General features: G+C 35.8%; 1 protein-coding gene across 1 annotated transcript; it reads left to right on the top strand.

Moving 5' to 3' along the window:
• Positions 1-19,361: 19,361 nt before the first annotated feature.
• Positions 19,362-21,061, top strand: LOC133864340 (NAC domain-containing protein 43-like). Its single transcript, XM_062300637.1, has 3 exons — positions 19,362-19,656; positions 19,833-20,101; positions 20,198-21,061. Exons 1-3 carry the CDS (start codon positions 19,473-19,475, stop codon positions 20,876-20,878), a joined length of 1,134 nt encoding a protein of 377 aa, XP_062156621.1. The 5' UTR covers positions 19,362-19,472; the 3' UTR covers positions 20,879-21,061.
• The last annotated feature ends 1,755 nt before the right edge of the window (positions 21,062-22,816 follow it).

Genomic DNA, 22,816 nt, shown 5'->3' with positions numbered 1-22,816 from the left:
TCCCAAAATGGGGTGATTGTAATGTCCCACATCGCCTGGGAATGAGGATGTACTTATATGTATAAACGCACTCTTCTTGACACAAAACATTTTAAAGCCGTGATGACCATGAACCAATCAAAACTTTGCTGTTAAGCGTGCTTCTACTGGAGTAGCACCGGGATGGGTGGCCTCCTGAGAAGTTTGGTTCAGGGGAGGTAAAAGCGGATAATATTGTGTTATTGCGGGTGAGTCTTTAGATTAGTAATTGATATATACAATGTGTACTCAATATTTTGTCAGTATAAATTTGTGAACTTGGTGGTAAACACATTGTGTATTCAATGTGATGTATAATGAGTGTTGGAGTTAGTTTTGTCAGCATGAAGTGAGAAATATGGTGTTAAAGATGTGTATTCAATAAGATGTATAATGAATATATGAGTTATTTCTTGTAAAGATAATGACCATAATGCACTAATTTGTTTGAGTTACCAAATGTGGTGGCAAAGACAGTGACCATAATGCAACCTCTATTCATTATTCTTTCACTTCCCATTAATTTTACCCATTTAAATTTCATCTCCACCAATCTTTGTTTGAGGGTAGACTTCGCGAAGGGAAAAACTTTACTTATAACTCTTAATCTTTAATCACTTTTGAAAAAAGATACCCAAACTTTAAAAAGTGTTAATTTAGAGTATCTATCTTTCAAGTTTCTTTAATTTCAATCATCCGTTAGAATTTTCCTTTAAATCCTATCAAAATTCCCAACATACCCCTGTGTTAATTTTTTTAAAAAAATTTATAAAAATTTTCAAAAAGATTTAGGTATGGGTATTTTTGTAAATTCCGTTAAATCCTGATGAACTCTTATATCCTATCAATTTTTATTTTATTTTATTTTTTTCCTCAAAAAAATGAGAGGTATTTTGAAAACTTTGATAGGATTTAACGAAAAATTCTAACAAATGGTTAAAATTGAAAAAAATTGAAAGATGGACACCTTAAATTGACTTTTTTTAAAGTTTATGAGCATTTTTTCAAGAGTGATGAAAGATCATATCAGGGGTTATAAGTGAAATTCTCCTCATCATGAAGTCAAAATTGAACAAGCCATAAACTCAACAACAATACAATAAAACATGGCGTACTTATTCATTCAAAAGCTAGTAAAACAGTATCCAAATTGACATATTGTTTAGACAAAAAGAAAAACATCTCATTGCTGCGCATCAAAAAATAGTGTTCAAAGCTATTATAACCACATTTTTGTACCAAACAAAAGAAAGTTTCCTTCCTACACAAAAAAATAAAAAAAAATAAAAAAGCTATTAGCTTCTATGAAATTAGTGCTTCCAATTTGGCTTTATCTTTCTTCTTTTTGCTTCCATAATTTCAATTCATTTTTCTACGATTGTGACAATACGTTTGCCTTTGCTTTAGGTTGCTGATGTAGTTGTTGCACCAGTGGCTGCAACACCTCTAGTTGCACTACCTCTTGTTGCGTCACTTCTTGGACCAGCCCCTACACTCTCATCAGGAATTGAATCATTTTCAGATAAGTCAATATGTATAGTCCCACCTTGTTTTAAGAGACCACTACTGAAAATATCTTTCACCCTATCTGACTGTCGAGTTCTTAATGCAAGTCCAATTTGGATAGTGGTTGTATTTGGCACATTGGGTCATTGTGCTGAGGTATTGTTTGGCACTATGCCCTATGCTGGAGGTGGGAGAGTTCTTGCAGCAAATCCCAGGGGTGGTGCGACCCATCCAAATAATTTCATCCGAAGATCCAAGGCTGGATCCTTTAAATCCACTGCATGGAATTAAGTCATAACTGGCTACAGATGTACCACCATCATATTCATCATTAATTACTAGTGACTCTAATATGTCACTTTTTCTCATTTATGAGTTATTGTGTCAGTATCATTACCATCTTCAAATGATCTCATGAACTTAACACGACATACTCTGTGACCTATCACCATCATTCCCTTTACTATGATCCTTAACCTGTTCACCATCCCTACTCTCATTAGAACCATCATCACTGCCATCTTTATCACATTCCCCATCATTTTCATCACTTTGACTCTCGGCTTGTACATTTGAAATGCTAGAATTTTGATCCTATGGAGGGTCCATCCCCACTACCACCAACAACCCCACCCTCATCCACATTCACATCAAATAGATCTTCGTCATCACTAATCTTATCTGCCCACCAATGATCGTTCAAATCAACCCTACCTTTATCATCATCATCTTCGTCATAATCATTTTCATTAGTTCCTCCTTCACCAAAAGACACAATGTATAAGTGCACAACAAAATGCCTGGCATGGCAAGTAGACATAAAGAGCACATCATGGCCAGATGTTATTAGGTGCAAACCATCAACTAGACTCTTCTCAGGGTCTCTAAAGTACATTAAATCGCCTAACCTGTAGCCTCACTGTTTTGAAATACCTTCTAACTCAAAATATGACAACTCATCATGATCATAACCCTCATGATGAATTGCAACTTCATCACCCATATACTCACAACCAAAGTGCCCATCGAACCTACACTGTAATGAATCTCAAACACCAATTTGGAAGACCCCATCCTACAAGGTGAATTACTAAAATACATGAGTGTTACTTCTAGTATCATAAAAACACGAAATTTTATAATAAATTAGTATTTGACCTATGTTGTGAAATTAATACATAATCAAACATGTTAGTCAAAAAGTTTGTTACTTTTATATAGTCTGTACTAAACAAGACATAGTAGGCGGTGACATTAAAGAAATATTAATGCCATATACCAAACAATAAAATTGAACAATTATAGAAAAATAATGAATTCACACGATGACCACTATTGCTATTGCAACGAACATGGACCCGACTTCACACAAAATAGATCGATAAAAAATCACCACCCCTATCATGCACATGTCAAAGCGACATCTCAACACAACTCATGTCGTCATTTATGAACGTCACAAACTAAAGGCGGCCCAAAAGAAACAAACATTGCCACACCCTTACAATCAAACAATATTCCAAGATAAATTGAAGGAGTTCTAGAACAATTTTTTTTTTTTTTTGGAAATTTAAGATTTGAACAATATAAATTGAAAATCCCCAATTTTTGCACAACCCTAATTTTAAAAGATTCATTTTTTTTTTTTTGCAAACCTTCAACTAGAAAAGGGAAATCAGTGGCCTTATGAGTGAAATAAAAAGATGAAGAACAATTTTTGTAACACGATCACTTCGTCATAACCCCATCATGCCCATGTAAAAGCAACATCTCAACACAACTCATGGCATCATTTATCAATGTCACAAACTAAATGTGACCCAAAAGAAACAAACATTGCCTCATCTGTACAATCAAACAAAATTCAATGTTAAGTTGAAGGAATTTCAAAACAAAAAACTTGAGAATTTAAGATTTGAACAATATAAACCCAAAAATATCAATTTCCTCACAAACCTAATTTTAAAAGATTCATTTTTTTTTACAAACCTCCAACCGGAAAAGGGAAACTAGTGTCCTTGTGAGCGAATTTTGAAGATGGAGAACGATTTTTGTAACACGGTCACTTTGTCATCCTTCGCTTAGTTGGTTGGTTCAGAAAGTGGGTATCTTTGGACTTGTCAAAGAAGTGAGATTGTAGGAGGTTCTGGTTTGTCTGATATTCTAATTAGGTTTTAGTTGTTTGTCATTATTTTTTTTGGAAAAGCTAAACAATCGTTTAAAAAACTGATAAATGAAAATAAATTTAGACTCCTAGATAACAACAACCAAATGGATAACCAAATATAAAAACAGTAAAGAGACAAAACACAGATATTTGGTTATGAAGTAGAAACTCTTTACACTAAAGAGAAAAACCACTTAGGGTAATCTAACCCAAGAAAATCAACTAATAGAAGAAATAGCTAGTTACAAGAAGTTTGTACTCATAACCCTTTGCAGTAGTTATGTCTTGAACTTTAACAAGTACCTATACTTGAACATCTCTCTCCCAGACCCGTCTGGAGAGTTCTTCAATAAACTTCCTTAACTAGAGCTCCTCTCTAGTTAGACTTCAAAGGTTGAACAGTTACAACATAAATAAAACTCTAAGAGAAATACATAGGAAGGTTTATACCTAAATAATATTCTCTCAACACACTAGAATTCTCTACAGGAATTCTTATAATAACACTGCCTAGAAGCCCCTTTAAATAGGCTTTGAAAATCCTAAAACAAGTCAGGAACAGATTTCTAGGCGGCGGCGTCCAAATAGGACTTCAGGCATCCTGACAGGTATCAGCAATCTTTATATTTTGCTGAAGGGCGTCCGGATGGCTTGACCTAGTGTCTGGGCTGTTGCAGGAAAAAGCTTCTCCGTCCGCAGTCTTTACTTTTGCGTCCAGACATCCATGTAAACATGTGCTCTCTGTGGTTCGGGTCCACTGGGTCATCCGAACAGGTAGCGAATAGGAGCTCTCTATGGTTGACGTCCGATGGACCGTTCGGATAGGTATTGAACACTGACTTTCTGTGGCTGGCATCCGGACCCTGTTTCTGGTCATTCGGACGGGCTGCAGGGAAATCGACTTTGCTGATTTTGTAAAGTCTTCAAAATATTTTCTTTCCTTCTCTAAGGGATACTCTGCATATCTTGCCTTGTTTAGCTATTTCCTTTCTTGATAAATATTCTTTCAATATATTTTCTGATAGTCTTGGAAATACGAAGTCCCTGATATGGTAGCATTTTTATCGACATAATTTAGCCAATAAAATAAACCAACAATAAACACACGTGTGATTTCATTAAGGGCATTTCGATAATTGAACGCGTGTATCTGGGGGCAATTTCAGGAAGTTTGCAATGAAAACAACACGTGCGGCGCACGTGAGCTCTTTTCTATCAGAGAAGACTGAAATCACTAACAAATAAGTCATATTGAGAATTTCGAGGGGGTAAAATATTTTTTTATCATTCTTTTATTTACATCACCTTTTGTGTGGTTACTCACATGCTAATATCCACAGGTGTTGTTATATTACTTTTTTGGATGACCCCTACTGGCCATACAGGTATTGGGAGAGCTTATACAAAGTCGCGGATCAGGATCCTCTGCAATTATTTGCCCAAATTTGAGAGAATTCGGACAAATGATTGTAAGAAACCACTTATGGGACTCACCTGATCGGATAAGTGGTTGGGCAGCCCGATTTTTATTTGGTCATGTGGGTCCCATAAATGGTCTCTCACAATCACATACCCGAATTCTCTCAAATTTAGGCAAATAATTGTAAATGATCCTAATTTCAAAGTTGCAGCACTACATGAGTGCATCTAATTGTAATATATAGTATTTTAAATTTCTATATATTTATTAATTATAATCATGATGCATTATATTTTAATTACTATTTCTTTTTTAATTAATGTTTGTTCTTCAACAATTGTCATGACTAGGCAAAGTTGTGGTGTATATGTCACACATATTATCATTCGAAAAGCTATGAGTTGTCGAAAAGACCATAAATCTGTAGAATGCATATGGATTGAGATCCCATGCCATTCTTAGAAAATTTTAGAGCCTAAAAATACTTAATCCGAATCAACAATTAATGATTGATGATTAATTAGTTTAATGTTCATTATTTATATTAATTTAATCTTGATTATAATTTGAAAATCCGTGATAAATAAATTTAACATGCAGTATTCATTAGAATCATGTCGATCGTATGTTAGGATGGTTACATAAAATTGAGCAAGCAGGTTTATTAAATTTCTACCCTTGCAATTCGGCCCAGGTTTATTTATAGCATTCCTCTTATTTATAATGTGCTAATTAATCATGATTATTTCAGGCTGTCTCCAACTGTGAATGATGTTAGGGTCCGAAATTTGTGGCTGAAATAGATTACTGGTGAACTTAGCAAAAAAAACAAGTAGACAACTGGTAAAGTTTTGAGGACGTACGGGAAAGCAAGCATCAGCCACTTTTTTTTCTTCTTTTTTTTTTTTTTTTTCTTTTTTTAATGCAAATTAAGAAAAAGGTTACATTAGATCAAAATACTGAAAAATGAGTGGACTCTCTAACAACAAATCAAAAATGAAAACTATAGTGTAAGAAATATAACCAAATAGTAAGAAATGAGTCAAAAAATGACTCGGTCCTCTCTGAAGGACCACATAAAACAGTAATTAAAGTAAAGTCAAGGGGCACGAAACCCATTAGCAAGCAATTGAAATAACAAGCAATCGAATGATGGATAAGCACTGATGAATTTTGAAACGAATCTGACGAAGAGAAGAATTGATCTCCAGTAGCCAAAGTCTCTACAACAAGATCAAAACACAAAAGTACAAAGAGACTAAAACCCACAAAAACCAAATAGATTGAAAAGCAACAAATAAAAATAAATAATAGTAAAAAACACCCCAAAGCAGCAGCAAAGGAGGAGGAAGGTGCCAACGGGGTGGGGCGTGCAGTCTTCACGCAGGCATGTGGTTAGGGGTCAAACAATAGGGCAGATCGAGGGCGCGAGATGGCGTTGAGTGGCCGGTAAACACGGTGGTGCAGTGCGTTGGTTGAATGGAATAAAGAAGGGTGACAAATCAAGCTCGGAGAAAGTTAGATCTAAAATCCGATCCGAGATAGGCCCAACGGCCGGGAGTGGGGCGATTATGATAATGGTTCAGTAGTACCAATGCATGATTTATTTATTTATTATTTTTTTTTCAATTTATTAGAATAGAGAGAATAGATTGATCGAATTTTTATTTTTGTTTAATTTAACTTATGTTTTGTTGAGTTGCAGTATTTAATATATTTGTTAAGCACTGTAAGAACATTTCCAGCAATAATAGTCAAAGTAGCTATTAAAAAGGTATAACTCTCTACTTTAATTACTATTTTTTTTCTATACTTTCTCCAACAGATTTTTTATTCTACTCTTTATTTTCTTCAAATATTATTTTGTGTGGAAGAGAGTGTAAAAGAAAGATGGAGAAAGAAGAAAATGAACAGAGAGAAAACTATAAAAAAACTGTTTGTAGTGTAAATGTTGAATATGCTCTTTTGCCTATTTATTATTCACACTAGAAGAAAAAATTATATTCTATAAGCTATTCGCCTATTGTGTTAGAAATACTCTAATAACTAATCATATCCTGAATCAAAATGATTCTTCGGATTTAAAACTTATCTTTTATTTCTTAAAAAAAAAAAAAAAAACTTATCTTTTACTACAAAACAAACCAAAATAACATCTTAACTAGCTCAATATGAATGCTCATGGAGTCGGTAGAATGTACCATGAATGTCCATATGAGAAAAGTGCGGTGTTTCTCGATCCTTGAGGAAAAAATTTCAAAAAAGCTAGCTACCGGCCAAGACAGACAGCACCTTCTCGGCAGCTGCTGTGAAGTCTCCCCAATACTATGTCTTACATATTGTGATGGGACACAAGAAACCGTGTCTCACGCTCTTCAACTGTGTTTCAGAAAATTAACGTTTCATCAACTTCCAACGCGCGCATTGGCGCGTGAGACTAGAGTTTCTAGATCGGTTGCATTTTGTCAATACGCGCGCCACACGTGCAAAAACGTGCTCTAATTAAACTAGTTAAAAAAGTGGGAGAACATTTCAGATGAGGATGCCTTGTCAATGTTGTCATAGCTAGTCAATTTCTATCTATCAAGAATTTACCTTAACCTTAACCTTGAAAACAGTAGAACATGTAATTTCTACTATTTCACATATCCAATCATATTGATATCATGTCAAATTATTGTCGTAACCTACATATTTACCTAAACTATTGCTGCTAAAAGCCAACATTATTAATTATACTTACTACTTTATGAAAACTAGCAAGGTTTTGAGGTTTGGGCAGAGGGTAGGGAAGAAGAAGACAAACTCCAAAAAATATTTTACGACTGTTGCGATATTTCATAACTCACTTTTCACTTTACAGTGGAAAATTTGCTATTGACTAATAGTTTTTGCTTGCGTCCACCCAATATTTGAAGATGATAAAAATATTTTATCTTCACTGGCCTGCAGGATTTTGATCACTTTCATCAGATTCTAGCTATTATTGTCGGATTCCGACGATAGAGGCCAGAATTTGGGTTAGCCGAATTCCGACGAAGATAGTCAGAATCTGGCATAGTGCAGCTGCAAACTGGCTGGATTCTGGCCATATTGGCAAGCTTTTGACCAATTTAGGCAGAATTTGGTCTGCCGGAATCCAGCCAGTGCCGCTGGATTTTAGCAATTGGATATCGAAATTCAGGGAACTTTGACGTTAAATTTGGACTATCAACAAACTCTAATACTTAGCGATAGCAGATTCTCACAAATATACGTGCCAAAATGAAGAGTTTAAATTCATAAGACGATTGTTGCACTAAACACTAAAAAATAAAAAATAAAAATTTATATCCAAATAAACGAAACTTAATTAATATTAATTGTGTACCCATATTATTAGAATTTAATCATTTCAGATTTGATCGTAATGATATTCTAACCAGTCCTAAATAAGATTATCTGTTAAAAAAAAAGAGAAAAAAAAGTGAAAGTACACAAGATTGGACTAAATAAATAAACACATGGGACTCTAATTATAACTTCCATTAATATTTGTAGAATATAGTACAAATGTGACTCGATTTTTCTGCATTATGAGAAAAATAATTGATCATTCCAAAGAATAACGGAGAATTTATTAATTAATATATATCCTCGTACCAGAAGCGAATGTACCAATTTTTCTATTTGATATATCCCATCACGTCAAGTCAAATTATTGCCATAAATATCTACCACCGTTCTTTTAGAGAACCATGGAGAGGTGTCGAGTAAAAGAATGGTGAAAAAGTTAAAAAAAAAAAAAAGAGAGAGAGAGAGAAAAAGAAAAGAAAGTATAGGTGTCTGCAAGTCTAATAGGAGTCTAGCTAATCTGAGAGAGCATCAATGGTATCCCATCTTATTTGCTGTGACTATATATATATATATGTTGACATTTCACCACTTCTACGACCGCATTTACCGTAATATATATGGCCACGTATGATTGCTTCCCATGCAAACTTCCACGTCTTTCTAGGTGTTGTAGATAGGTTGCTTTATATAAATTAGAAAATGCATCTCCGAGAATCCCAATTGAAACTGTGCCATATATAGCGATAAACTTATGTATTTTCCAGTAAGGTCACTGAAATTAAACAATGACACTAAAGTACTGAAAAGCAGAGGATTCATTCATGCCACTGTTATTTCTTAGCCAATTTTTGGATTGGAGGTTGTTGGGGATTCGGTGGGTCTTATGGCCTACTCCCCTACTTCTGCAATCGGGTCAAATTTGTTAAAAATTATTTCATAAAAATTTAAGTATTTTTTTTAAAAAAATTTTAAAATTTTTTTATTTCTTTTAACTATCTCTTTATTTTTTTAATTACTTTTTATTCCTTATTAAAAAGTTATGAATTTTTTTGTTGTGCTTTATAAGCATTTATGTTACTCTTATGCTAGAATATTAGATTTTGAGTACACACATGCTAGTTGTGAAATCTAGTGTGAAGCACTGGTCGTCATATGAATGCGTGTTGCTTAAATTATTCGCTTTGACGCACTTAGCACATACGCATCGTCGTACATGAGCTTATTACTACATTTTTTAACTACTTTTTTAACAGTCAGAAACTGTTTTTTCAACATAATTTCTTATTCTGATCAGTGTTTAGAATTTGTAATCTGCACGCTACATTCATTCGAGTAATGCTACATTGATGTGACTTTTAAAATTACTATTAGATCAAAATCAAATTGTAGTCTATCATAAATTCAATAGTGCATTTAAGAGTCATATCAATTTTGGAGGGACAGAAGGGTGATATGTAGTATTACTCCATTCAGAATTGTATCCTGATGACAAAATTGTTGTATTCCCTTTTGAAAAACTTATTGTATAAGTGTGAGAAAATATTTATCTAAGAGACAGATTAATATTCGCTTTACTGTTTAAGAGTTTAGTAATTTTTCATATAGTTTTTTATTTTACTTTCATTATAGTTCCATATTTTTGTTTCCAACAAGCCTGCTATTAGATACTGCATCTGAGATCTGTTTGGGGTCATACTTCATTTTGATCATTAAAGTCTCGATCGCCTAGTAATTAATATAACGCGATATATGGAATCCTATCGGCGGCGTCAAAGTCATCTGCACACCGTACCCTGAATCCTATGATTTAAGGGCCGCAGACGTTACATCAATCCGAGTGATACTCGGATCGATCATACGTCCCGTCCCTTAGCTTAGGGGTATGGAATCTGCTTGCCTACAAACACGTAGCGATCGGTAGCCCCGGCACATACCCCCAATCCCTGGATTTGGGGTATGAGGATCTGCTCTTAAGTGCCCCATTCAATGTCTTGATCAACAATCTTCTTGTCATGATAATTGACTTAGGCATCAAAACAATCACGACACATTCAGACAAGCTCTTTTGCCTAACATTTTTCTTATTTTGCAGGAGCAACTACGTCATCGATCTACCAGAAACTGCCCGAACATATATGCATAGGTAGTGCTTTGGAACCCTCAAAGCACATCCTCACCTCAACTTCGTTTTCATAAGATCCTAATTAATATTAAAGCTTAATTGTTGATCTGCGGTACTACTTGGTCATTGTGTCAAAGATAATTTAATATAATCACAAAGGTTGTAAAGATTACATCAATCATTATATATTGTTATATAACAATATACAAAGCTATTTTGCTTAATTATTATATTTAACAAATTAGTTTCCACAGCACCTACCAGGCAACCACAAAAGCAGCCAAAAGAGGAAAAATATCAAATCTGGTGCGCTGCATTAGTTAACAAAAAAGAAAAAAGATATGGCCGGGGCATAAAAACCCATTGCCGGTTATTAACAACAGTATTAAGTCGTTGCAATGTCATTTATCAGCCAGAATAATGATTAGCGTCAAGGAATTCAGATGCATGGGCTTGAAAATTATTAGTCTTGAGACCTCGATCTATACGTTTCCTAACGAAATACATATGTTCTACTGTTGCTGAGGCCATGGAGAAAGTGAAATATTGTTAGAAACATATATAAAACTAGATGGGGGCAGTCGGGCAGTCATTACTTGAGAATTCAACCAAACTCTAACATCGATGATCGATCCAATATATATATATATATATATTATTTGGAACCTTTTCAGATCAATGAAATTCATTAAATGGAAAAAATTGTTAAATCATGCACGTTTATTTCAAAAGTTTAATTTAATTAATATTCTAACGTTCCTAGTTTGTTATGTGTGAGTTCAAACTGATTTAACTCGATCAACAAGTAAGTCTAGCACGTAAAATATTATTTAATTGAAATAAGAACTGAACGATGAATATAAATTTCAAACTCAGAACTTGTGCTAAATAATGACTTATTTCAAAAACTTTGACAAATTTGGCCATATGATTTAACCAACTTAATTCACTCAACGAATGTTTGGTGGGTAAAGTTTTATTAGAAGAGTACTGGTGAAGTTAAGCGTTAACTTCACTCAACATATTTGTATTTGTGGAATAAGCACAAACGTGGCACTGCAGTTTCAATAGCTTTTTTACGAGATCCTGATGCAAGAATTGTGACGTAAGGGGCAGGAAAAATTGGCGTATAGCATACAATTATTTCACATGCCATTAAAGACGACCTTATGTCAAAGTTTTGCCGTCTAAAAAGAGCTTTTCTTAATAGAAAAAGCGTGAAAGAGTTGTTTTTCTAGAAAAAAAACAAGTTTTTTTTTTTTAATTACTTTTTATGAATGAATTTATATCAACGACAAACAAAGATTGTTAAATTAATTTTGGATGAGAAAATTAATTTTGCATTACTGAGTAGATTTTAAAATGCGGCAAAATGCTGCTGGGTCCAAGTCTCCTAGTATTTCCATATAATTAGTGCTTATTTATTTGATATAGACTCGATGTAATTTTTTTTTGATCCTTAATATAGATTTGATGCAACTCCGTAGAGAAATGTTATATACTACAATTTTACTTAATAACTATCTAATAATGTTGACATGACAATCTCAACCAAGGATTGATCCAAAGGTCGATTGGGGTTACGACATTAGCATTGTAAGATAATTGTGTAATAAAAATGTAGATTTTAGTATTACTCTTATTTCCAATCAAATCAATGCCAAAATCTCGCCAGAGTGCAAGATCCGGCACAACCAAATTTACGTTTAGAAAACAAGTCCATATATCCCTTATGATAGATCATGACAAAGTTTTCCTTCATATCGGACCGGAAGAATTCCCTCCAACTTAGTCTGTTAAAGTAACGTATGTTTAAATGCATGTGATTCTCACATGCATTTTTAATAGAACATCCGATTTTTACATGCATTTTTTAAAAATGTAAGTGAGAATTACATGCATTTTGAACACATGTAACTTTAATAAATTATGTTGGAAAAAATTCATCAGAACTAATTTAAAGAAAAACTGTGTCCGTTAAATACTTAGCGTTAGCAATATTCATTACGAACGAAACTGCAAAACAAATAGACTGGTTCTCCTTAGTTTTCAATTTTTCTTTCAATTTTTTTTTATTAAATGAAATACATATAAAATTTTAGACTTCAAAATTAGACTTAACTCTTATTAGAATTAAACTTAATCCCGTGTTCATATTTTAACTCCTCAAAATAAGAAATTATGCTGCGTCCTTATCAACCGTGACCAAAAAATGTACGACCTTGGTTACCATGTCGTTATCTTACCACATGACTGGACAGTTGGAGTACCTTAATATATATTAGTGTAGTTTCACGTTTGTAGATAGGGCTAAAAGTCAAGTAATAAATTATTTTTATTTTTATCTTTGGAAAACAATGGAGTCCTATTTATAGAAAAAAGGTAATTTGAAGAGTGATTGCAATGCATTTTCATTCCATCGATGGTTGATATATATATATATATACAAGATATTGATGTTTTACAAATGAAAAAATAATTCATGCAATATACAAAATTGATAGTGCTAGCCGTTGGTGTTGATTTGGTTGCCTTTTGTAGAGGACTTAGCCATTGAGTTGATTGGATTTCCTTCTTGAGATATTGCTAGCTGTTGTGTGTTTATTTGGTTGCCTTGTATGGAGTGTTGATTGTTTTCCTTTGATGGTTCATTACACCCTCGCAAGCGAGATAGAGGGCAAATGATGTTGAGTTTGGTGTGCATGAGGGAGAAGTAAGGTGATGCAGTGGGTTTAGAAAAGATATCAGCCATGTTATCTTTGTTGGAGATGAAACAGACATCCAAAGTTTTAGAGGCGACTCGGTCACAAACGAAGTGGAAGTCAATTTCTATGTGTTTGGTCTGAGCATGGAAAGCGGGGTTGGCGGAGAGGTAGGTGGCCCCAATGTTGTCACACAATAAGCTAGGTGGTGAATGAAGATAAAAACCAAGGTTACAAAGCATAGATTGAAGCCAAATGAGTTAAGTGGCGTGGTAGCAAGGGTGCGATATTCTAATTTTGTATTGGAGCGGGCGACTGTCCATTGTTTGCGGGAGGACCATGAAATGAGATTGGGGCCGAGAAAAATACAGAAACCAACTGTAGATTTTCGGTCGTTGGGACAGCCGGCGCAATCGGCATCTGAGAAGGCTCAGAGAATGGGAGATGAGGAGCTGCGAAGGAGTAGGCCATAAGAGATTGTAGACTTGAGGTGCCATAGAATACGTTTGACAGCTTGTAGATGGAGGGAGGTGGGTCGATGCATGAATTGAGAGACTTTGTTGACAATAAAGGAGATATCAGGAAGGGTGAGGAACATATACTGTAGGGCGCCAACAAGGCTACAGTAGGAGGTTAGATCAGTGAGGGGGTCACCAGAGAGGAGTGAAAGAGTATGGGTGGTGGACGTAAGAGTTTTGACCGGTTTGGCGTTGGTTATGTTGCTCTTGTGAAAAAAATCAAGTATGTAGCATTGTTGTGAGAGAATAAGTCCAGCTGGGGTAGTGGTGGCTTCCAAGCTGAGGAAGAAGTGAAAAGGGCCTAAGTCCTTTATCACAAATTCAGTACGAAGAGAATGGAGCAGTGAAGTTGTAACGACCCACCCTCAATGAGGGACGCCAGCGGGAACGTTGGGTACAAAGAGGGGGTGATTGTGACGTCCCACATCGCCTGGGAATGAGGATGTGCTTATATGTATAAATGCACCATTTATGACACAACGCGTTTTAAAGTCGTAATGGCCATGAACCTATCAGAACTCCGTAGTTAAGCGTGCTTTTGCGAGTGCAATCCCAGGATGGGTGACCTCTTGAGAAGTCTGGTTTGGGGAGCTAAAAGCGGACAATATTGTATCATTGGGGGTGGGTTTGTGACGTCCCACATCGCTTGGGAATGAGGATGTGCTTATATGTATAAATGCACCATTTATGACACAACGCGTTTTAAAGCCGTGATGGCCATGAACCTATCAGAACTCTGTAGTTAAGCGTGCTTCTGCGAGAGCAATCCCAGGATGGGTGACCTCCTGGAAAGTCTGGTTTGGGGAGCTAAAAACGGACAATATTGTATCATTGGGGGTGGGTCGTTACAAATGGTATTAGAGCCAGGTTCAGCCTGAGATGGTGGGAGCGTGCACAAGCCCAATGAGGGACGCCAGCGGGGACGCTGGGTCCAAAGAGGTGGTGATTGTGACGTCCCATATCGCCTGGAAATGAGGATGTGCTTATATGTATAAATGCACCATTTATGACACAACGCGTTTTAAAGTCGTGATGGCCATGAACCTATCAGAACTCCGTAATTAAGCGTGCTTCTGCGAGAGCAATCCCAGGATGGGTGACCTCCTGGGAAGTCTGGTTTTGGGAGCTAAAAGCGGATAATATTGTATCATTGGGGGTGGGTCGTTACAGAGGTAGTCCCTTGGGAAAGAGAACTGGTGATGAGAATGCCGTCAACATAGATAAGGACATTAGTGGTCTCTTGAGGCGTGTGACGAATGAACAATAAAGGGTCAAAGTGAGAGCTGACAAAGCCAAGTTCTAGGAGATGATAACTGAGACGAGAGTAGCAGGCATGAGGAGCTTGTTTGGGCCATAGAGTGCCTTGTGGAGTTTGCAGATATAGTGAGGAAATTGAGGATCAATGAAGCCAGGAGGCTGAGTCATGTACACATCTTCAGAGAGCCATCCATACAAAAAGGCATTTTGAACATCAATCTGGCGGATGGGCCAGCATGGGGAGATGGCAAGGAAGAGAGCTAGACGAATGGTGGTGGGCTTGACGACTGGACTGTAGGTTTCAGCAAAATCAACTCCGAGTTTTTTATTTTTTTATTTTGCTTCCTATTATAACTAGCAAAAACTAATATGCTAAGACTTTATTGATTAGTCTAATTCATTGATGGATACATGGAAGAGGAGCTGCAAAATGACTTGCTTTGAAGTAGAAATAAAGCATAAACTAAAATTCAAACTATTTTATTTCTTTGAAGATCGAATGAGCTCAAACTATATATCTTTATATCAAGCCATTCACAGAAGACACTAAGATGCTTTGCTTAATCGTATCAAACACCGAAAAAGAGCTCTTAGGTAAATAATATTCCCTTCATCTTAGTTTTGAAATGTATTACCTTCATTCTTAGGATATTCCACTTCACAAAAGTACAAACATTTTACTTTATCGTTTTTCTAATTAAACTACTTTATGTTAAATCATCAGTTACCCCAAAATCTTAAACTCAACTCAAGACTTTAACCTTTAATCTGATACCATGTTAAATCACCACTTATTTCAAAATTTTAAACCGATAGAAAATGATAAATTTAATAATTTAATTAATATTTTAACACTCTCGTCCTAATAAGAAAAGTAGATAAGGTTTTTTTTTATTAAAGACGATCTCATCTCTCATATAAAAGGAATGATATTTTAAGTATGTTAGAAATAATTAGCATTTGCGAGAGCTTTTTTAGTGGAATCATAATATAAAAGATATGTTGTGACACCATTTAACCTAAGAGCCTAAACTTGTAGGTTCGAACGCAACTATGATATATTAATCATCTACACTTGTGACATGTTATCAATGTAGGACTTAACTTTTCTACGCTTGGTTGTGCATACCAATGTGATCCAAATCAATTTGTCCTCAAAGTGCTCCTAATCTCTAGTGGTATCTTGAAACTGGATCTACAAATCAGCTCAAATGATTTGACGAACTTGAATATCCATGCAGATGAGTACATTGGCAGTGAGCAAGTTCGAGTGGGCAATGGTTAAGGTTTGAACATTTTTCTTATTGGTCTTGCAAACTTACGTACTGCTAAACATAATTTTCGAAAAAGATATCATATCTGTAAATCAGTTTATCCTTGACAATAATATTTTCATTGAATTTCATCCTCTTTTTTTTTTGCTATTAAGGACTTTCCAACTCACAATTTACTGCTCCAAGGCTTGAGTAGAGGAGGTTTATATCCTTGGTCCTCCAACAATCCTCAATCAAACAATCTTGCTCCTTATGTTGGTGAGAAATTTTCTTTTGATCATTGGCAATTCGGCACAACCGGTTGGGTCGTCCTGCTTCTCAAATATTGCGTCGTGTTCTTAAATCCAATAATATGCTATTCATGTCTTCCAAAACCCCAATTGTCTGTTCTTCATGTCAGCAAGGCAAGAGTCACTGGATGCACTTCAGTTCTTCTCCATCAGTTTATGTTTTTCCTTTGCTATTACTTTTCTTGATTGTATGGAGTCCTTCTCAGTTGCTCCTCTCCTTTATGTGAATAATAAATGCTACTATGTGTATTGTTGATGATTTCAGTAAATACACTTGGATTTTCTCTTTGAAATGCAAATCTGATGTCACAAAAATTTTTAAGTACTTTAAGAACCAAGTTGAAAATTATTTTCGTCGCAATATTATCTCGATTTAGAGTAATAATGGAGGTGAATTTCGTCGTCACCAATCTGCCCTTATATCTATGGTAGTTTCTTATCGATTTAATTATCCTCATTCTTGTCATCAAAACGGCTCAATTGAGAGAGATCATAAACATCTCATAGAAACCGGTCTTATCCTCCTTTCGTATGCTTCTGCTCCCTTGTCCTCGTGGGATGAAGCCTTTGAGTCTGCATGCTACCTTATAAACCGTATGCCATCTATTGTCACCAAAAACAAATCACCCTAAGAGATTTTGTTACATTCATCTCCTGATTATAAATTCCTTGAGATCTTTGGGTGTGAGTGTTGGCCCTTTCTTCGGCCTTAAAAATGTTGTTTACTGTTTAAATAATACTAAGCTATTAGTGTCGTTTGGATAGTAAAACGACACTAAACAGTCATTTTGAGAAAAAATAAATTAAAATTTTAAAAAGTTCAGGTTCTACTTGAAAAAATGATGATTTATATCTCTCACAGCAGAGGTATATTACTGATCTGCTCATGAGAACTAACATGTCTCTTGCTAAGCCTATTAGATCTCCAATATCTTCTTCCTTTGTTTAGAGCAAAGAACGAAGTACGATTGAGTCCTTGCAATACCTCTCTCTCACGAGACCTGATCTAAGATTTGTTGTCAATTGGGCAGAAGTAAAAACGATCCTAAGATATGTGATATTAAATTTTGATCATGGTCTATGTATTCGGAAATCTCAATTACAACAAGTCATTGCCTATTTTGATTCAGATTGGGCAGGGTGTTCAAATGATAGAAGATCTACTACTGACTATTGTGTGTTTCTCGGTCCAAATTTACTTTCATGGAGTTTAAAGAACAAGCCACAGTATCCAGGTCAAGTATAGAATCCGAATACAAAGCATTGGCAAATGCTGCAGCAGAGCTTGTGTGGCTTCGGTCTCTACTAGGTGAACCCCTGGTCTCTCTATTAAACGCTTCGGCCCATAGGTATTGAGGAGCTTTGCTCCCACAAGCACCCATCTTACATTGTGATAATATCGGTGCAACTTATCTTGCTTCAAATCCTATCTTTCATGCTTGTACAAAGCATATAGAAATTGACTATCACTTTGATAGAAATCGAGTTGCAACTAAGGCATGGGATGTGTGGTTTTCGTCTAGCTAGTAAAGACCCCTTGTTTCTCAACATTTGTTCCTCACTGTCGTATTTGAAGGGGCGTATTGGACTCACAGAGGATAACAACAATTCAAATAAGCTGATCAAGGAGAATGTATAGGATATCTTATCATGATCTCAATTGTATTTGAATACAAGAGTTGTACAAAGGTGGTAACCGGATCATCTCTTTTGAATATAGTATAAATACATTTACTGCACTACAACTCAGGTAGGCATATATCTATATATATATATATATATAGACACTTCCAAAATTGTGTTTTTGTTATAGTGGTCCTCCTTTGTGCTAATGCGGTAGGTCTTAAGTGATTGTTACTCAACAACGTGTCATTTAATTTAAGAGAGCGAAAGTACGAAAAAAAAAATTAAGCTGCAGGTTGTGAAGTAGTAGAAAAGGTGTTGAGAGAGACAAGCATAATGAAAATGTAGGAATCCTAATTAAATAAATTGCCACATGGGCATGAAATAACGGAGGATCTTTTTTTTTTCAAACCAAAACAAAGAACAAAGAACAAATCGCGAGAAAAAGAAAACAGGAAAAAAAACCAAAATATCAGCATACCCAAGAGTAATGTCAATCTCACTTGTTCCCATCGATCACGTATTTTCTTCTCATCTAACGAGCTATGAAAGCGCAATCCCTACCCCATCTTCTTTTTCTAGTTGCGGTGGTGGTTGCCGAGAGACACTGAAAGTGGCCCAGGGTTGTTTAAGAGGTGCTTTTCTATGGAGATTTTAAGGTCGACGGTCGTAGTTATGGATGTTGGTGTGCACCCTCACACGTACACTTTGTTGCCCGCAACACCTTTTGTGCATGGACCCTATATATTAATATTATTGTAAAGACTAATTTTTGAATGACCGTGGTAGCTAGTAAAAATCTTACGAAAATATTATTATTTACCCCTTCTACACATCATTTTCATCTATATTATTTACCCACTATTCTAACCACGTACATGGACCCCAAACAATCTGCCAAAAACAGTAGTGCCCTTTCTCCATCTTTGTAGGTAGGTGGCTACTCTCGTAGCATAGTAAAACTAACCCCACTTTTTTTTAAAAGAAAAATATGCCAATGCATGTGTGCCTCATGAGAAAAAAAGCTTCTTAATTTATTATGTATCTTTGGCCCTTTTTGTCCTAAACACACATATATATATATAGTCCTCTACATACTCATTTGGGTACGGCAACTTGTTAAGCCTTCCTCTATATCTTTGTATCTTTCAGAGTGCTTTATCCTAGATTGTTTTCATTCTCTCTCGTACCTCTTCGAATTCTATCTTTGTGTCTGTCTGAACCTTTTTGATCATCCGAATGCCAGAAAGCATGAGCATATCAGTAAATGGACAATCCCAAGTCCCTCCTGGGTTCCGATTTCATCCAACAGAAGAGGAGCTCCTGCAATACTATTTAAGGAAGAAGGTTTCGTATGAAAAGATTGACCTAGATGTAATTCGTGATGTTGATCTCAATAAGCTCGAGCCATGGGATATTCAAGGTACGTAAGGCGATGATCAGCTGTCCATTGCCCTCTATTTTCTTTGATTTATGCCATTTTTGTCAGGAGTTAACATATATGTTCGATCTTAATAATATATGCTTATAACCAAGCTAATTAATTAGTTAATTAATCTATTTCTTCTAAGTGATTGGGTTTTACTTGGTTTCTTGCAGAGGTGTGTAAGATAGGCACCACCCCACAAAACGATTGGTACTTCTTTAGCCACAAAGACAAGAAGTATCCCACTGGGACGCGCACCAATCGTGCAACTGCCGCCGGATTCTGGAAAGCCACCGGCCGTGATAAAGTCATACATAGCAACTGTAGGCGGATCGGAATGAGGAAGACTTTAGTGTTCTACAAAGGCCGAGCCCCCCATGGATTAAAATCCGATTGGATCATGCACGAATATAGACTGGATGACAACATCACTGACACCAATGTAAGCCATTTTTGTCTAATCTCTTTTTTCTTTTGTTTCGCCAGATTTCAATATTTACGATAAACTAATCGAAGTATTGGTAATAATTGTATTAAGATCTCCAATGCTATGGGAGAGGCAAGTCAGGAAGATGGGTGGGTGGTGTGCCGGATATTCAAGAAGAAAAATTACCACAAAACCCTAGACAGCCCTATCAGTTCATCCATGACTGCAGAAACAAGAACCCACCAGATGTTTGATTCGTGTAATGGGGGAGCTGCCTTGGAGGAAATACTACAATACATGGGAAACACTAGCAAGGAAGAGAAGGAGGTAAAAAGGAGCGGAAGATTTCTCCGGCCAATAGACACCGGCATGAAAAATGGCTACCAGGAGACATTCATGAAACTTCCAAGCCTAGAGAGCCCAAACTCCACCAGCTGCCAAAACTATTATCAAACCATTAATCCTGACATGATTACAGAAAACGAAGGCCTAGCCGGTTATCAAATGGAGTCATCATCAGCTGCCCTCACCAACTGGGCAGCCCTTGATAGGCTCGTAGCTTCTCAGCTCAATGGCCAAACAGAGGCTTCTAGGCAATTAGCCGGCTTTAGTGACCCCACCATGGCTTATTGCACTGATCATGAGCTCCAATTTCCAACCCTTCGATCATCATCATCTTCAAACAGATCCTACCATCCCACCCATCAGGACTACAACAGCGAAATGGACCTCTGGAGTTTTGCTCAATCATCCTCCGACCCACTATGCCACGTGCCGAATGCTCCGGTATAACAGAATAACCTTCTCTCTCTCTCTCTCTCACTCACTCTCTATATATATATAAATATGTGTAAACATATATATAATATAGTTCTTGAAGTCAGAGGCTTATTATTAGAGGCAGTTATTTGTAATAATACTACTAGTACTACCATGATAAATATGCTAGATAAATAAAGGTGAAGGCGTTTTAGATGGGATGGCCTTGTCAATCATTATCTTCGGTTAATTACTATGTCTACCATTAATCAAATTGCCATCTAGAAGCTGCCTGGACGATCTCTGGGTGATTTCGATACTCTTCTTTTTTCTAACTGCAATGATAAGGCTCCCTTTTTTATCTTCAAAGATGATCAAGGTGGTCTTATACTGAATTATCGATTATCTTTTTGGTCACGTGGTTTGTCGGTTCCGTTTGAGGAAGGTGGTGAGCCCATGGCTCGGCTGGTCCATCATGCACTATGACTAAAAAATGCAGAACATGGGCTCCGCAAACATGCATGGCTATCAGACACTGAGAGAAAGGGAGGTTGTCGTGCTTTAACGAAGTCAAAAGAGAATCAAAGAGAAACGCAAGCTTTGCGTATTAATTTGTCTCGTCGAAGGGGAAACCATAAAGCAAAATGACAGGTCGATCGATGGGCAAATATTCACCAAGTCGACTCGTTGGTGGCTCATGGGCATATTGTTGCACCTAACAATTAAGGAAATTAAACTGAAAAGAAAATAGATCATATGAACAATGCTTCCCGTATTGCTACATGCTAATAAGTGGTAATAGATCTTTTTCTTCTTCTTCTTCTTCTTCTTCTTCTTCTTCTTCTTCTTCTTTTTTTTTTTTTTTTTTTTTTTTTGGACGAAAGGCAATTTAATAATTCGTTCTAACTTCCTATTAACCCTGTGGTATCCGGCGGAACTAAGATTTTAGCCTTTTTAGGTTTGGAGGGATAATTTTTTTTTATTTTTTAGTTTTAAAGAAAAAAAATGGAGAGTAAAAAATTGATTTTAAAAGAGTTATAAGAGTATTTTTGTAAAATAATAATAATTAAAAAAATTGGAGAAGAATCAGCCCCCAACCCTCCGCCCTGACTGTGGTGACTTAGGCAGAATTGAAGTCACCCATTGGACAGTCATTTTCTTATCCTTCAATTTTAGTAAGTGTTAAGACGACCTCTCAATAACTTTTTCTATTTTTTTCAATTAAGTCAATTTTATTTTTTTTTTCTTCTAGTTATTCAGATAGAAATCGCGTTATGATGACTTGGGAAAAACCCATGTTAATTACCATAGAATTCCCTCTACGGCATCCATATTGTCAAAAGTACTTTAGAAATTTATGGAGAAATAAATTCTTCTCGTAAAAGTTGAAGAAAGATATATTATGATATAAGCTTTTGGGACAAGTAGTAATTTAATCTATTTAACCATAGATAATGTTTTTTTAAAAATAAAAAATAAAAAAATATTGGGTTAAAGAAACACATTCCAAACCTGTTGTTAGGCTGACATGTGTTTAAAATGTATGCATGTTATTCTCATATGCATTTTGGACAAATATTTATTTAATAAAGTGAGTTGGAAGAAATTTCTTTAATGCAATTTGGAGGAAAACCTTGTGCTTTACCATTAGCATAGTTCGTGTACTATAATTTGATCTAATCACCAAAATTCAGAGCACTATCATGTCCTCCTATTTCTTATGTCCACATTTTCTCCAAAACGATCACCATCATTAATCCTTGCTCAAGGTCTCATGAGCAACCATTGGTTTCTTGCTTGAAATCCAGCTGATATCCACTACAAAAAAAATTGCAATTTGCCACATGCACTTCGCCATGTGTACGGACACAGTACACGTGGCGAACAATTTGAGATATGCAGCGAGATGTAATTCTTCAAAGAAAATGATAAGTATTAAAATATTAAATTAAATTTTTATATTCATTCATT

This window comes from Alnus glutinosa, chromosome 3 (assembly GCF_958979055.1).
Source record: "Alnus glutinosa chromosome 3, dhAlnGlut1.1, whole genome shotgun sequence".
Classification (NCBI taxonomy): Eukaryota; Viridiplantae; Streptophyta; class Magnoliopsida; order Fagales; family Betulaceae; genus Alnus; species Alnus glutinosa.
Note: the sequence above shows the minus strand (reverse complement) of the source record. Positions and strands in the feature narration are given on the sequence as shown.